The 18,031-nt window shown below is 47.5% G+C and overlaps 1 protein-coding gene and 2 pseudogenes across 1 annotated transcript; all 3 read left to right on the top strand.

The window, feature by feature from the left end:
• The first annotated feature begins 8,869 nt into the window (after positions 1-8,869).
• LOC119281915 lies at positions 8,870-9,835 on the top strand (annotated as a pseudogene).
• A 6,559-nt stretch (positions 9,836-16,394) lies between these two features.
• Positions 16,395-17,366, top strand: LOC119281914 (peroxidase 2-like). Its single transcript, XM_037562318.1, has one exon. The coding sequence runs from the start codon at positions 16,395-16,397 to the stop codon at positions 17,364-17,366; it is 972 nt and encodes a 323-aa protein (XP_037418215.1).
• Positions 17,367-17,757: 391 nt separating this feature from the next.
• Positions 17,758-18,031, top strand: part of LOC119279843 — a 1,716-nt pseudogene continuing 1,442 nt past the window's right edge.

The raw sequence follows: 18,031 nt of genomic DNA, 5'->3' as shown, positions 1-18,031 counted from the left end.
CTTAGGCGAGTACTGGACTGCAGCTAAGCCCCCGAGTGGGAGGGTTGCTCTCCAATCGGTAGGATTTTCAAATACTTAGGCGAGTACTGGACTGCAGCTAAGCCTCCGAGTGGGAGGTTTGCTCTTCACTCGGTAGGCTTTTTAAATACTTAGGCGAGTACTGGACTGCAGCTAAGACTCCGAGTGGGAGGGTTGCTCTCCACTCGGTAAGATTTTGAAATACTTAGGCGAGTACTGGACTGCAGCTAAGCCCTCGAGTGGGAGGTTTGCTCTCCACTCGATAGGATTTTTAAGTACTTAGGCGAAACGGATTCGTAGCTAAGCCCCCGAGTGAGAGGCTTGCTCGTCACTCGGTAGGAATTTCTTTTTACAAACTTAGGCGAAACGGATTCGCAGCTAAGCCACCCACTGGGGGATTTCTCACGTAAACAAAAGCAACAAAAATCACTGGGAAAATTATAACACTCTTGTCTTTGATAAACAAACTACAGAGGTACTTTTATTACATCTCATCCGAGTGAGTACTTAAGTATAAAATGGGCAGAGCAGCTCCGCATTCCAAGCTCGTGGCTCATCAATCTGGCGATCGACATTGTAAAGATGGTACGCTCCATTGTGGAGAACTTTAGTGACGATGAAGGGGCCTTCCCAAGTAGGGGCGAGTTTGTGTGGCTTCTGTTGATCCACTCGGAGGACCAAGTCTCCTTCTTGGGAGGCTCGACTCTTCACATTTCTGGCATGGAATCGACGCAAGTCCTGCTGATAGATAGTCGATCGGATCATGGCCATCTCTCTTTCTTCTTCTAGAAGGTCGACTGCGTCCTGCCGGGCTTGTTCTGCTTCATCTTCAGAGTAGAGCTCGACTCAGGGTGTATTGTGAAGCAGGTCACTCGGCAGAACTGCTTCAGCTCCATAGACCAGAAAGAATGGAGTTTGCCCAGCTGACCGATTAGGAGTAGTCCTCAATCCCCAAAGAACTGATGGAAGTTCGTTGACCCACGCGCCTGTGGCCTTTTTCACTATTCTGACCCTTTGAACGAACTTTGTCACAAAATGAACTCGACATGAAAGTATTTCACGATCTGACCCTTTTAGCAACGCCATAGCCCACGGCATTTCTACCCAACATAAAAACGCCGAGCTAGACAGTGTTTTTGACCAAAGAAGAAACGTCGAAGTGGCTCGGCATTTCTCACCAAGTAAGAAACGCCAAAGTTCATGGCGTTTGTCACCAAGTAAGAAACGCCATAAGGCTTGGCGTTTAGACCCTGGTTATGAAGCAGTTTTTTACGTTGGCATTTCTAAGAAGGCCGGAAACATCGCCGACCTTGGCGTTTCTTGCCTGGTGTCTCTAGCGGCTGAGGAGAAAGACCCCGACGGGGCAGCGGGTGGGCTGGGTGCCAGTGAAGAAACGCCAAGCCCTATGGCGTTTCTTAGCTAGTCTGCAACTCGAGCTACCTCGGCGTTTCTTATTTGGACGGGAATGCTAGCTAGCTCGGCGTTTTCATTTTGGGCAGAAACGCCGCGGGCTATGGCGTTGCTAAAAAGGCCAGATCATGAAATACTTTCATGTCGAGTTCACTTTGTGACAAAGTTTGCTGAAAGGGTCAGAATAGTGATTTCGCCCGCGTCTGCTGCGTGTTTGAGATCACGCATCAACCGGGGTTTCAGTCCTTTGAGAATTAGGCCGTTTGCTCTTTCTGCTTGTCCATTCGACTAGGGGTGAGCAACGGAAGCGTAGTCGACTCGCGTGCCTTGAGAAGCGCAAAAGGCTCTGAATTTGTCGGAATCGAAGTTTGACCCATTATCAGTGATGATGCTATGCGGAACTCCATATCTGAATATCAACTCTCTGATGAAGCTGATAGCAGTGTAGGTATCAAGATTCTTGATAGGCTTGGCTTCAATCCACTTACTGAACTTGTTGACTGCCACCAGTACATGGGTGAAGCCGCTCCTGCCAGTTCTTAGTGGTCCAACCATATCCAATCCCCAAACGGCGAAGGGCCAGATGAGTGCAATGGTCTTCAAGGCTGAGGCGGGTTTGTGTGACATATTGGAATATAATTGACATCCTTCACACTTGTCGACTATCTCCTTCGCCATTTCATTTGCTCTTGGCCAGTAAAACCCCACTCGATATGCTTTAGCCACAATGGTCCGAGAGGACGCATGATGACCACAGGTCCCCGAGTGGATATCGTCAAGAATTATCTGACCTTCTTCTGGTGTTATACATTTCTGACTGACTCCAGTCGCGCTTTCCCTGTACAACTGTCCCTTTATCACAGTAAAGGCCTTGGATCGACGGATGATCTGTCGAGCCTCTTCTTCATTCTCTGGGAGCTCTTTCCTTAGGATATACGCGATGTACGACACTGTCCAGTCGGGAGTGATGCCCAAAACTTCCATGATCAGGTCGACCACAGCTGGGACCTCAATTTCAGTCGGATCCGTGACACTTTTTGGCTGCGGGGCTTCTTCGGTGAAAGGATCCTCTTGAACTGATGGTGTGTGGATGTGTTCCAAAAACACATTACTGGGAATGACTTCTCTCTTGGAACCTATTTTTTCCAAATCATCAGCCGCTTGATTTTTAGTCGGGGTATATGATGAAGCTCTAACCCCTCGAATTTCTTCTCTAGCTTTCTCACTGCATTGCAGTAACCAGTCATGGCCGGACTTCTGAAGTCCCACTCCTTCATCACTTGGTTAACCACCAAATCTGAGTCGCCATAGAGCATGAGGAGACGGACGCCGAGTGAAATGGCCATACGCAACCCATACAAAAGTGCTTCTTATTCTGCTTCGTTATTGGAGGAATCAAAGTGAATCTGGAGCACATATCTGAGCTTATCTCCTCGAGGGGAAACCAACACTACCCCAGCACCGGAACCATTCAGCATCTTAGAAACATCAAAGAACATGGTCCAGTGCTCCGAGTGAACTTGAGTCGGCAGTTGTTGTTCAATCCACTCGACGATGAAATCTAATATTGCTTGGGACTTGATGGCTTTCTTTGCCTCAAACTTGATATCTAGGGGAAGGAGTTTAATCGCCCATTTTGCCACTCGACCATTTGCATCTCTGTTGTGCAGAATCTCTGACAATGGAGCGTCACTAACGACTGTAATGGAATAGTCAGAGAAGTAATGAGCAACCTTCTTCGTAGTCATATAAATCCCATATACAAGCTTCTGATAATGAGGGTATTTTTGCTTTGATGGGGTCAAAACTTCAGAAACATAATATACCGGGGGCTGAACTTTAAAGGCTTTTCCTTCTTCTTCCCGCTCGACCGTAAGTACTGTACTGACGACTTGTCCCATGGCTGCAATGTAAAGGAGCAAAGGCTCTTTGCTGATCGGGGCAGCAAGCACCGGCTAGGTGGAGAGCAGGGCTTTTAGCTCTGCAAACGCTGCATCAGCTTTAGGAGTCCACTCGAACTTGTCTGACTTCTTCATCAGTTGGTAAAGAGGCAATGCCTTTTCACCGAGACAAGAGATGAATCGACTTAAAGCGGCCAAGCAACCAGTAAGCTTCTGGACATCGTGCACACGCACAGGACGTTTCATTCGGAGTATAGTACCAACTTTTTCTGGATTGGCGTCGATTCCTCGTTCGGAAACGAGAAAACCGAGTAACTTTCCGCCAGGAACTCCGAATGTGCACTTTGATGGATTAAGCTTGATATCATACCTCTGAGGTTGGCAAATGTCTCAGCAAGGTCAGTCAGCAGGTCGGAACCTTTCCGTGACTTGACCACAATATCATCCATATATGCTTCCACATTCCGACTGATTTGAGTGAGCAAACAATTCTGAATCATCCTCATGAACGTGGCTCTGGCATTCTTGAGGCCGAATGGCATGGTGACATAACAGAAGCACCCGAATGGGATGATGAAAGCTGTTTTGATCTCATCGGGTCCATACAGACGGATCTGATGCTAACCGAAATAGGCCTCTAAAAAAGACAGGCGCTCACGTCCCGCAGTCGAGTCGACTATTTGGTCGATGCGGGGGAGAGGAAAATGATCTTTCGGGCAGGCCCGATTGATATGTTTGAAGTCGATGCACATGCGAAGTGACTTGTCCTTCTTGGGGACCATGACAACATTGCCGAGCCACTCGGAGTTATAAATCTCTTGGATAAACTCCGTTGCTAAGAGCCGAGCCACCTCCTCGCCAATGGCCTTTCTTTTCTGGACGGCGGACCGTCGAAGATGTTCTTTGACAGGTTTCACTTTTGAGTCGACTCGTAGACGGTGCTCAGCCATCCCCCTGGGAACACCCGGCATGTCAGAAGGCTTCCATGCGAAGATGTCCTAGTTCTCACGGAGGAACTGGATGAGCGCTTCTTCCTATTTGGAGTCTAGCATTGTAGAGATATGAGTCGGAGCAGCACTGGGGTCGGTCGGGTGAATGTGAATCGGTTTTGTCTCACTGTACGACTGAAACGCTAATTCTGTAGCTGGCTTCTTGGCTCGCAACAAATCACTCGGGTCTGCAGTTTTCTGGTATTCCTGCAGCTCTACCACTGCCATCTGAGCATCGGCGATCTTTGAGCCTTTCTGAAAGCACTCTTCCGCCTTCTTCCGATTGCCAGTAATAGTGATCACACCTTTGGGACCAGGCATCTTCAATTTGAGGTACACATAACATGGTCGAGCCATGAAACGTGCATAAGCTGGCCTGCCCAAAATAGCGTGATAAGCACTCTGGAAATCCACAACTTCAAACATCAACTTTTCTTTGTGGTAATTCTTGGAATCACCGAAAACCACATCAAGAGCAATTTGGCCGAGTGACTCAGCCTTCTTTCCAGGAATGACTCCATGAAAACTCATGTTGCTGGTACTGAGTCTGGATATCGGAATATCCATCCCTTTCAACGCATCTGCATATAGTATATTCAAGCCACTGCCACCATCCATCAAAACTTTAGTCAGTCGAGTGCTTTCGACAACTGGGTCGACCACCAAAGCTTGCCTCCCAGGGGTGGCTATGTGTGTCGTATGATCGGACTGGTCGAATGTGATGGCAGTCTGAGACCATTTCAGATAACTAGGTGTCGCCGGAGCAACCATATTCACTTCTCGGTTGATAACTTTCAATCGACTTTTGCTTTCAACGTCAGCAAAAATCATCAGGGTGGAATTGACCTGGGGATATCCATCATTACTATCTTCTTTGTCCTCAACTTTGTCCGACTCCTTTTCCTTATCTTTGGGCTGTTTCCCCTGGAATTGCTGGATCAAGAGCCGACACTGTCGAGTGGTATGTTTCGGGTAAATGAGTTTACCCTCCTCATCTTTCTTCGTGTGGATGTGGCACGGCAAATCCATCACGTCATTCCCTTCCTTGTCCTTCACCTTCTTAGGGTTCTAAGACCCTTTGGGCTTCCCTTTAAACTTTCCTTGAGTCACGGCCAAGGCTTCTCCAGGAGCAGCTGGCTCGGCTTTCCGCTTCTGCTTCCGACTGGAGTTCCCTCCTCCGATTTCGTGGGCGACTGACTTGTGCTTGCCACTCCGGAGCCGATCCTCTTCTTCACCATTGGCATACTTGGTGGCAATCTCCATCATTCAACTCAGAGACATGTCTCCGATTCGACCAAATTTTAGGTTTAGATCTCTGTACTTAACGCCTTCCTTGAAGGCACAGACTGCCTGGTGATCAGATATATTCTCTACTGTGTGATGCAACGTGATCCATCTCTGGATGTAATCCCTCAAAGTTTCATTCGACTTCTGCACACAAGATTGCAGCTCTGTCAACCCTGCTGGTCGCTTGCAAGTTCCTTCAAATGTTCTGACAAACACTCGAGCAAGATCTTCCCAAGTGTAAATGTTGCTGGGTGCTAACTGATTCAACCATGCTCTGGCCAGCCCTCCAACATAAGAGGCAGGTGTTTCATGGCCACTTCATCGTTGCCGCCGCCAATCTGAACAGCCACTCGGTCGTCTTCAAGCCAAGTATCAGGTTTGGACTCGCCAGTGAACTTACTGTCTCCAGTCGCCAACCTGAAGTTGGGAGGAATCACCTCGGCCCTGATGGCTCTGCTGAAACACTCTGGTCCTGAGACGTGTACTCTGCTACTGGTGGGTACATCTCTGTCATGACCTTCTCGGTGAGCTCTGTTCCTTTCGACCAAACCTTGAACGATAATGGATCCCGCATCAAAGCCTGGTTCCCTGGGGTCGACTGGAATCCTTTGCCCAACACTGTGATGGCGTCTGTCATCCTGTTGTCGAGGCGCGTACGATCCACTCCTTGGGGGAGGGGTGGGCACTCGACATCGATCATCACGATCGAGTCGGTGATCATACTGCTCACGGTTCTTGTACTGATCACACCGGTCTCCACGTCCCTCATGCCTCGGGGGCGATCTTGGGCTATGGGCCGAGTGGACTGTATTTGCAACGATGGATCTGCTATGAATCCTATTCCGCGACTGCGATACAGCTGAATTTTGATCTCCTGCCGCCCGGAGTAATGCTCTGATTTGTAACAAGCCTCTGCCAGCCTCTGACCGGGAAGGCTGAATCGACTCTGCTATACGGGCTGCAGCTGCTAAATTCTGAATCGGAGTTTGATATACCTGGGTTGGTGGTGGAAAGAGTTGACGTCGACTGGATTCTGGAACCCGTTGCCGCGCACGCTCGTTGAGTGCTCGCTGGAGGTTCTCTAATCGAGTGCGCTCAGCCAAGTTGGCCAAGCGCGCGTCCTCTAAGGCACGAGCCTCGGGGGTTTCTCCAACGATACTAGTGTGCAGCGCATCCATGTTCCGGCGGCGAAGTTCTTCGCTCTGCAGCAAAGTGAGGGGCTCGGGGAGATACTCTTCATGGGCATGCGACGGATCGCCTCCGCCGTCGCCTCGGTCGGTGCGGGGAAAACCGGGAGGACTGCGTGGTCCATCGACCATCAGAACCTCTGCCGCTGGATCATTGCTGTCGCACTCGGATGCAGTCTCTGCGGAGCCAGTCGAACAGGCCGTAGAGAGATTCGTCGGGCTCGATCGCCGCGACTTGGGGGTGGCCGACTGGCGAGCCACCGCATGCCTCACCCACTATTGAAGCCTCGACCGACCGGAGCGCCTGCGCCGGCGGGAAACAGGGAGAGAGGACGACACAGGAGCCGACCGATACTGGGTCGACGGTTGCCACAGGAGGACGCCGCGGACGCACGCGTGAAAGTGCGTCGCCCCGCGGACAGGGAGCGCGTCGATGTCGAGCGGAGCCTCCTGAAGCCAAGCGGAGTCGTCGACGATGAACGTGAGCACTACGAGACGGATCTCGCGGCCCTCAACCAGAGCTCCGCCTGAAACCATGATGAAGGAGATCGGAAAAATCGCAACTTCTCCAATAAGTCGCTAAGACACCGGCCCCAAGGTGGGCGCCAACTGTCATGGTTCTAAGTCTGACAGTAGTGTAGGGGGGTAGGAATGGAGAGGCAAGATCCTAGCTATGGAGTAGTTGTATACACAAGAGATTTACGAGTTCAGGCCCTTCTCGGAGGAAGTAACAGTCCTACGTCTCGGAGCCCGGAGGCGGTCGACTGGATTATGTGTGTATGAGTTACAGGGGTGCGAACCCTTTACACTGAGGAGGGGGTGGCTTATATAGAGTTTGCCAGACCCCTCCGGCCCTCAGTTATGTAAGGTTTAAGGTACATTAAGATCGGACATTACTGGTAACGCCACAAATAAAGTGCTATGATGACCATAAAGGCTACTTAATGACCGGCCGATTGTGTGCAAAGCGACTTTAGATCTCCTGGCTGTCGAGTCGTTGGCTTCATGGTCGAGTGTCTTTGAGTCCGTCGAGTGGAACACTTCTGAGTCGATTGAAAGGTGGTTTCTTCTAGAGATGTCCTTGGAGAGGGTAGTTTGGACAGGTCCATGACCCTACCCTAGGTACATAGCTTCATCAGCGACCACATACGGATGAGTGTAGTGACCCAAAAAATAACCTGGAAGAAATGAATATTTGTTGTTATGTTAAAAACCAAGTCATTTCTGCAGTTCCAAACTACCCATAATAAAGCACATACTCCTATACGGATATGTCTCGTTGTTTCTGCATCAATCCCATCTAGCCACGTCCCAAATAACGTGTTGATAGAATTCGAAGGAGTAACATTAAAAGCTATATGGACCGACCTCCACAAAATTTTTGCCAATGGGCAGTCAAGAAAAAGGTGTTTGATTTATTCATCACTATCACAAAAACTACATCTTATAGATCCGGACCAGTTGTGTTTCGCCAAATTGTCTTTAGTTAGAATGACTTGTTTGTGGACAAGCCACGTAAACACTTTGATTTTTAAAGGCACTTTGACTTTTCAAACATGTTTCGCATGAGGAATAGCGCTAGTGTTGATAATATCCAAATATATGGAGCCATGCTTCCCAACGGTTGCCCGCTCGTGTCCTCCTAAATTTAATATTAAGAGGATTGGACTGTAATACTGTTGCAACGTAAGCGTCGCATCACTGAACACGCTTCCACAAAATCCTACCAAGAAGTTCAACACCCTGAACAGTGGAGCTAGACTATATATAGCTTCCATACCGTTCTGTTTTCCCTCACATCCATCTCTGCAATATTACTTCATTCCCTTCTACTCCCTCCGTTCTAAAATATTTGTCTTTTTAGATATTTTAATGGACTATCATATACGGATGTATATAGACATATTTTCGAGTGTAGATTCATTCATTTTGTTCTGTATGTAGTCAGTTGTTGAAATCTCTAGAAAGACAAATATTTAGAAACGGAGGAAGTAGCAGCTAACTTGCCAATCCATCCATCAGTGGCAAATTAAGCAGCTTAATTCCAGCTTCCCCTTTTGGACGTGTAGCAGGGCACATGGCTGCCTCCTCTTGCTTCCCATTAGCTGCTCGCTACAGCCTCTTGCTCACGGCAACACTGGTCCTAGCGCTGAGCCACGGAGCCTACGGTTATGGCGATGCCGGTGCCGTGTTGGGCTCATCCTTGTACGACGACTCATGCCCCAGTGCGTGCGACATTGTCCGGCGCGTCATCCAGAACGCCCGTGTCGCCAACACGCGCATCCCAGCCAGCCTCATCCGCCTTCACATCTACAATTGCTTTGTTGAGGGCTGTGATGGCTCGCTTTTGCTCGACAACAACCTCCCACCGATCATGATTAAGGAGGAGGTCCCTGCCAACGACAGGTCAGCGCGCAGGCTCGATGTGGTCGACGGTATCATGCATGCGCTGGAGAACGCATGCCATGGCATCGTGTCCTGTGCTGACATCCTCACCCTCGCCTCCAAAATCACAGTTGAGTCGGCTGGAGGGCCTCGCTAGAGTGTGCTGGTGGGCCACCGTAATGGCACGACCATCAATGTCGAGAGCACCAACAATCTCCTGAGCCCCTTAGACTCTCTGGAGACGCTTCAGGAGAAGTTCAGAAACTTGGGCCTCAACGACACTAACCTTGTCGCCCTCCAACGAGCGCACACATTTGGGCGGGCACAATGCCAATTCACGCAGCAGAACTGTAGTGTCGGGCAGGACGGGGAGACGCCGGTGAACCTCGACACAGTCACCCCTGACGTCTTCGACAACAAGTAATATAACAACCTCTCGCACGGCCACGCCCTTCTCCCTTCGAACCAGGTAATGTTGTCCAATCCTATCACCGCTGCGACCACCGCGCCGATCGTTCACGGGTTCTCCAGTAGCCAGAAGGACTTCTTCAAGAATTTCGAGGCCTCAATGGTCAAAATGGGGAACATAACCCCGTTGACTGGAAGGGCCGGGGAGATTAGGAACAACTATCAGATGGTGAGTAGAAAACCCCACTGACGAATGAGGTTGATGTTATGAGTTTTGAAATAGTTGTCCTTGTATAAACCATTCATTTAATTCATTCTAACTGTAAGGTGTTCCCTTATTATTTTCTTTGCAAACAAATGTAATTTTTTTCTTCACTACACGTGATTGTGGCGAACCCATTTTTTGCATACCAGATGACTTGTTTTCGATAAACATATTAATATCACTCTACCATCATTCAATCTAATCTTGTGTAAGATCACTGCTATAGAATGACATGTCATGGAACCGCGTACCTATTTTTTGAAGTTTTCATGTCATTGACTTAACGAAACATGCATAGTTTTATATCTATTTTCAATAAGGTATTAATAAATTCAAAAATCATGCACATTTTTATGTCTCTGATTTCAGGATGTTTTGGACTCCGAAAAATAAAAGAAAAATATGTTAAAGAATAACATTGGGTACAAGACACATGCCAATGGAGGGCCGGAGGGGATTCATGTGGGCCCCATGCCCACTTGAGCAGAATAAGCTAGCCGTGACGGGCGCAGAAAGGCCATTAGTGGCAGGTTTGCTGTGGAGGGAGCCCACCATTGCGAATATGTCAGCCGTGGCAGGCATGGCGCCCACCAGTGGTAACTAGGTTTCTTATGGCGAGTAGCACTGATCACCCGACATTGGTGGGTGATAGTAATAGTGGCCAGCACCTGGTGAAAAAATATGCCTGCGACTACACATCGTTTGTACGCATGACTTGTAAAGAGTAAAATAGTTATATGATTCTTAACATAATTGAACAAGTCTTTATCAATTTTGAATGGAAACGACTAAGCTCCATATTTGTTCCACTAGAATCAAACAAAAACAATAGTGTATCATCCATCATCTTAACATACAAACAAACAACAATATATATTTATTAACATCTTAACAAACAAACTACCACTTCAGGATAATTTCTAAACGAGGTCAAAGTCAACCATCATGTGTAACAGGTCGTTCCTTATTGTGATTAAATCATGTGTGCCAACCCTCAATCCCTTTCCTGTGAGGAAATCTTCCCAAACGACCTCACTAAAGGATATCCCGTCTTTCTCCGTCTTGTACTCAACAATGTTGATGGGTCCTTCTCCAAGGCGTACTCCAGCAGGGCCTATCACTGGGATGTTCAAAACAGAAATCACCTTCGTAGATAGGAGGACAATGGTATCCCAGCCAATTAGGGTTCAAGTCCTAGTGCTCGCATTATTTTGGATCTATTTCAGGATTTCCGGCGATGCACGTTTAACGGGAGGAGACATTCCTGTCGACTATGAGGCGTCTGCGGTGACTTCATCAATCTAAGATGATATGCCCGCTCAGTCTCTCGGAGGTGCTCATAGGGGTAGCGTGTGCTTTTATGTGTTCATAGGGGTGAGTGTACACACGTATATATGAGCGTGTGCGGCTGTATTGTATTCTAAAAGAAGGCAATTTCTGATCCCCTAAATCAAAAGCAAAAAGAGCACACTAGCACAAAATATTAGGCATCGCCATATAGAGCACACAAAAGGTACCCATGTAGTCCTAAGTGGGTGGGACGGGTTACCAGAGATATTGTTGGTCTCATCTTAGTAAGTATCTTCATTATTTGAGAGAAATATGCAGAATATAATGGATCATCCTCATAAGGGCCACTGATACAGATTATCCTTAATCTGGGGACTTCTTTCAAGAAAAAGCATATATACTCTCTCGATGAGTTCATTATTTGAAATCAACTTCTCGCATACACAGCGGCATATGAGGGTCCTTTCCTGTTCTTTATGACCTTGAACTTTGAATGACCGCTCCATGTCATCTTTAAAGAGCATAATGTCACCTGTTGCATCATTGAACTCCACCCTAACGTTGCATGGGATACACTATACAACAATAGAGAAAATGCAGTAGATAATTAATGATAAAGAAACTAAAAATATTAAAATTGTTACCACTGGTTTCTTGGATCCCTCCTCCAAGTAGAGCCAAAAGTCACTCCACATAACAAGTTGTTTGTGCAGTCAGATTTGCAGATTCGGCGCATCATCCTATTATGCGCATGACTCATTTTAACCCAACAGACATTATCAAAAATCAGCATTCGCATGTGTCTTAGAATGACATAATTTCTAAGTTTTTGCGAAAAGTCCATTCTGCACCCAAGTTTTTGCCTCTATACAATCATTATCACAAACACCAAGCAAGAAAAGGTCAAACATGACTATGCAAGTGCACCCCTATGGTAAATATTTGACATTCTAGTTTATCAGATTAACATTTGAGAACATCTCAGCTCATCACCAAAGCGAAGAGGCTGACGGCTTAAAAGGGTTAAAAATCAATGGGAAAAATCAGCATGAGCTTTGCGGAAAATTGAACAGATTGAGTGCAAGAAAATTGACGAAACTGACATTAATCAACGTTTCACCAAAACGTCGGCACTCATTCTTGAATCCCTGTAAATTTTTAAAAATGGAAGAATTTTGAATACATATGCTATTTAATCAAAAGGGGTCAATTAAGGTAATAATATATGTACTTTGCTAAACGAACCAATACATGAGCAGACACAAACCTGATTTGTATGTAACAGAAACATTTCTGTGAACCGTAAACTCGATTTGTAACAGAAATGTCCCTGCGAGCTTTCGACCCTAACCCTTGCCAAGACTTATGCATCGACGACCTCACATCTAAAGGTGAAGAAATTAAATATCGGCCTTCTGGGTTCCAAAAGTAAAATGTGTGAACATCTAATGTGATAAACGAACACGTGCAGTGCCCATGAATGGGGTGGCGAGCAAGGACCCAACGACCGCGGTGGCAGACAACTTCTTCGTTAGCATGGGTAGGTCGGGCGGTGCGGTGAGCAACCACTATGGGCCTGGACACGCTACCCCTGACGGCGGCGGGGTTCGTGCATCTAGAGAGATAAAGGTCGATTAGCGAGGGGAAAGGGCGGGGTGGCTTACGTACCGACAACACATTCGGTGATGGGCACGGGCTTTGGAGGCAAAGACGCGGTCCGGCGGCTAGGCATTTGATGGGAAATGGTCAAGAACCGCGAAGGCTTATGCACACCCAAAATTATTAGTGGCAGGCGGCATCGAGGGCCTGCTAGTCATGCATATTAACAGTGGTGGGCAATCTAGGGTGCCCACGAGAGCAAATATTTCCTACATTTGTAGTAATCTTAGGATTTTTTTTAGTTTAGGGATAAATTTTGGTTCCCATTTATTTGTGGGGTTTAAAGTAACTTCTTACTACCTGTCATGCCCAAATTTGGGACTATATTGGTCTTGTTTGTTATTTTAAAGCATTAAAATAATTTGTAGCCACTAAAATGAGCGAAATGCTCTTCTATTTAAAAAGAGATGCAAATGAGCTCTGAAAGAATGAAACTCGACATGGTTTCATTATATGATCTCTATAGAGTGTGATAAAAAACTAAGAGGGAAAAACTTAATACACTTTGTGTACAAAGTGAACACTATCAGACGAAGTATCAGAGTTGCCACAAAGAACTCAATGTATTTACATCATTTCATGTTTAAACTTTTTCTATGTTTTATATGCATTGTTAAAAGTCTCTTGATCAAATTGGGGACAATTCTGGTTTGATTAACTATTTCTAAAATATTCATAGATTTTATGACCATTGAAATGGAAAAACACTCTTTGGTTCAAAATAATATACAAACGATCTCAAAAAAGGATGAAACTTGTTATGATGTAATCATATGACCCTTATAGGGTGTAGTAAAAATGTGAGAGCCTTAGGGCATCTCCAACGACAACCCGTAAATTTTCTTCCGCATCCACCCGCGGGTAGGGTGGACCAGTCCACAGACACGGATGTGGGGGCGGCCATCCAACGCTCCCCGCATACATTAGGACAAAAATTCGACTAACCAGCCAAAATTCGTTCAAACACGATCGGATTTCATTACATTTCGGACACACTTCAACTAAAAGCAGTGCTCGTCCAGCTCTGAAGGTATAACTAATTTATGTAATCTATGATCACTGGCGCCCGTTCCCCGTGTCCGGCCATGAGCCCTCAAAACTGAAGCTTTGCTTCTAGTTCTGCCTCGGGCTCTCAAGCTACACCTCCGCAGCCTCCACCTTCGGAGCCACGGGAAGTGATGTTGTCCGCCTCCACATCGCCACCAAGCGGCTAATCGGCCGACAATGTTGAGCCCACAAATCTTGGCTTTAATGGGAGGAGAGGAGTGGTGGGCTTCTTGGGACCCAAGCAGCGGCGACCTACCATGATCTACTCTTCCTCATGGACGGTGGTGCCCGCGGACGTGTCTGCTTCGTGGTCGGTGCGGCGGGGCACGACATTGGCAGAGCCGGCGATATGCTCCGCCTCTTCGTCGGTCTTTCCCCACACCTCGTCTGTCGCCTCGTCGAACTCCTTGTAGATGGTCTCCAGTTCCTATTGATGCAAGAAGTACTGCCAGTGGGCGAGGCAGATCTCATGGGTGGAGTGGTAGGACTCAAGCAGCGCTGCCTGCTCCACTAGGTTTGTGTTCGGCACGATGGCCCTAGCGGCGGAGAGCTGCTCCTCCGATTGCTGGTGCTCTTGGAGGAGCTGGGGGTCGTAGGCGTCATCGGCTTGCGCCTCTCGGAACTGCTCCTCCCGCTCGTCCCACACCATGTCCATGTAATGGGCACATGCCTCGATGATGGTGGCGTGGACGAGGAGCGTGGCACCGGCTCGTCACTGCCCGTGTTCTACATTGGGATCGTCCTTCGGCTGTCTGCCGACCAGCCAGCCGGCGGCTCCTTCTGCTTCGCCGTCAGCCCGTCCAAGAGAGCATTGGAGCGCGACGAAGCAATGGTGGGAGTGTGGTGCAGAGAGGAGAAAGGGATTGGAGGCAGATGACAACGGCTATGACTGAGGCATTAGTTTGCATAGCAATGGTGGGCGACATAGGGACAGACGGGTGGTGTCGGAGTAGCCGCCTCGGCAACCGCGTGTCATTAATGTGGGCGGTAGATGGCAGATGGTCGTCATGTCGTTTGAACGCGGAACAGTTGCCTGCATCAAGAAGAGGCGCAGATGGCACTGTCTCGGCCGGCGTGCCGCCTCGATGCCAACGCTAGTGAGAGGTTGTGTCTGCTTTGGCCGGGCACGAATGCGGCACTGACACTGCAGCGGTGCTGACCGTTCTGGGTGGGAAGCACTTGCGGGAGAGAACACGGTCGGACCGCTCGACAAACAATTACAGGCCCGTGTTGGATGGCAGAACACATCCGGACAGCACGGTCCGAACGTATGCGGACGTTTTGAGGATTGGTGTTGGAGATGCCCTTACGGAAAAAAATTATGCTGAACACTTTGAGACGAAGTATCAGGGTTACGAACGGAAACCTTGGACTTCATAGAGAACTCAATTTTTTTACTTCATTTTGCATTCAAACTTTTCCTATTTTTGTTATACATAGTGAAAAGTCTCATGATCAAATTTGGGACTATTCTGGGCAGATTTGCTATTCTTAAAGCATTAATTGATTTTCTGACCATTTAAAAGAAAAAACACTCCTTGGTTCAGAATAAGATGTAATTGATTTTAGAAAAAAGATGAAACTTGGCATGGTGTCATGATATGACCCCGATAGAATGTGGTAAAAATCTGAGAGTATTACGAGAAAACCTAATGCACTTCGTGTACAAACCGAACACTCTCTGACACAGTATCAGGTTTCGAACAGTAAGTGTGAAATTGATATAGAACACAATTTTTTACATCATTTACTCTTCAAACTTTTTTTAATATTTAACACACACCACTCAAAATCAAAGGAGACTTTCTACAGAAATAATTAGTCAAAAAATGCCCACTTGCTTCCTTTTCCCACCTTCTACAAAATCTTAAAAGACTTTCCGCCGAATGGCTAGTAGTATTCTAAACCAAAAGCGTTGCTTGTTGAAGACGTGTCGTGTATACAAATAGAAGCGAAAGGTCTCTCATTGTATAAAAAAATAAAGAAATGGGAGAAGGATAGAAGAAATGTAAGGATTACACGGTGTGGCTGATCCAGTCTATCGGCCCATTCCTGGCAAGTGGCAACTACATACAAAGTCGTTGACATATCACATGTTGAATAAGGAAAATTAAACTCTGCCCGACGCAAATCAGATATAATAAGGTCTTATATTATGGAGGGAGTACAACACAATATTTTGTATATTTCGTGAGAAGGACCTCTTCTCTTAGATCAGAAGACCTCTTCCAATTTGTTGGCGCTAATCATATACAGTAGTAAAATAATATGAGCAGCCTCGTGCAGCAAAGGAAAGCTGCGGTAGGCCATAGGCAACGTACGGCAGCGTTAATACTCAGGTTGACAACGGCATGTGGAACATGTCAAACACGCTTCCACGAAATCCTACCAAGAAGTTCAACATCAAGCAAAATGGCGAGACTATATATAGCTTCCATACCGTTCTGGTTTCCCTCACATCCATCGCTGTGATATTCCTTCATTCCCTTCTAGCAGCTAGCTTGCAAATTAATTCTAGCCTTTTCCTTCTGAACGTGCAGTAGTGCACATGGCTGCTTACTCTTGCTTCCCGTTAGCTGCTCGCTGCAGCCTCTTGCTCACGGCAGCGCTGGTACTAGCGCCCAGCCTTGGAGCCCACGGTCATGCAGGTGCCGATGCCGGTGCCGGGTTAAGCTCGTCCTTCTACGACGACTCGTGCCCCGGTGCGGGTGACATTGTCCGGCGCGTCATCCAGAAAGCCCGCGTCGCCGACGCGCGCATCCCAGCCAGCCTCATCCGCCTTCACTTCCACGATTGCTTTGTTCAGGGCTGTGATGGCTCGCTTTTGTTGGACAACGACCTCCCGGCGATCATGACCGAGAAGGAGGTCCCTGCCAACGATAGGTCAGCACGCGGGTTCAAGGTGGTTGACGACATCAAGCGTGCGCTGGAGAATGCATGCCCCGGCATCGTGTCCTGCGCCGACATCCTTGCCCTCGCCTTCGAGATCTCCGTCGAGCTAGCTGGAGGGCCACGCTGGAGTGTGCCGTTGGGCCGCCGAGATGGCACGACCACCAACATTGAGAGCGCCAACAATCTCCCGAGCCCTTTTGACTCTCTCGAGATGCTCCAAGAGAAGTTCAAAAACATGGGGCTCGACGACACTGACCTTGTCGCCCTCCAAGGAGCACATACCTTTGGGCGGGCGCAATGCCAGTTCACGCAGCGGAACTGCAGCGCCGGGCAGGATGAGGAGACGCTCGTGAATCTCGACACGGTCACCCCTGACGTCTTTGACAACAAGTATTACGGCAACCTCTTGCATGGCCGCGCCCCTCTCCCTTCGGACCAGGTAATGTTGTCTGATCCCGTTGCCGCCGCAACCACCGCACGGATCGTTCGCAGGTTCTCCGGAAGCCAGAAGCACTTCTTCAAGAATTTCGCGGCCTCGATGGTCAAAATGGGGAACATAAGCCCGTTGACCGGAAAGGCCGGGAAGATTAGGAACAACTGTAGGAGGGTGAACAGAAAACCCTATTGACGAATGAGATTGATGTTATGAGTTGTGAACTTGTTGTCTTTGTGTAAATCATTCTTTTAATTCATTCCTACTGTAAAGTGTTCCCTTATTATTTTATTTTGGATACAAATGTAAATGTTCAGCATGTGATTTTCGCAAATCAATATTTGCATATCAAATGACTTGTCTTCAATAAACATATTCATATCGCTTTACCACTGCTACAAAATGGGATGTCATGGGACTATATATCTATGTATTTTGAAGTTTATGCCATTGCCTTATCAAAAACTTTCATTGTTTTATATCTATTTGGAATAACCTATTAACATATTGACAGGAAGGAGGAAAGTTTTTGTGTCTCCAATTTCAAGATTTTCCGGACTCTGGAAAATAAAAGAAAATTACATTAATGAATAATGTTGGAGACAACAAAACTGCCAAAGTAGGACCCTAGAGGAGCCACATGGGCCCACACCCCCTCCTTCTGGCCCGTGGTGTGTGTGCATGGGCCCATGCACTGCCTCCCTACCATCCTTCTAAATGTGTAGTAGTCCACATGACCGCTTCCTTTTGCACCTCATGAACTTTACTACACTTACGGGCAACTTTTCACGGAATGGTGGGATGAGTTAGGAAGGCATGATTGAGAAACAAGGGGAGAGGGGCCCACCCTGCAAATGGGG

The sequence above is a fragment of the Triticum dicoccoides genome, chromosome 3B (assembly GCF_002162155.2).
Source record: "Triticum dicoccoides isolate Atlit2015 ecotype Zavitan chromosome 3B, WEW_v2.0, whole genome shotgun sequence".
Lineage (NCBI taxonomy): Eukaryota > Viridiplantae > Streptophyta > Magnoliopsida > Poales > Poaceae > Triticum > Triticum dicoccoides.
The sequence above is the reverse complement of the archived record's forward strand: the minus strand, read 5'-3'. Positions and strand labels throughout refer to the sequence as shown.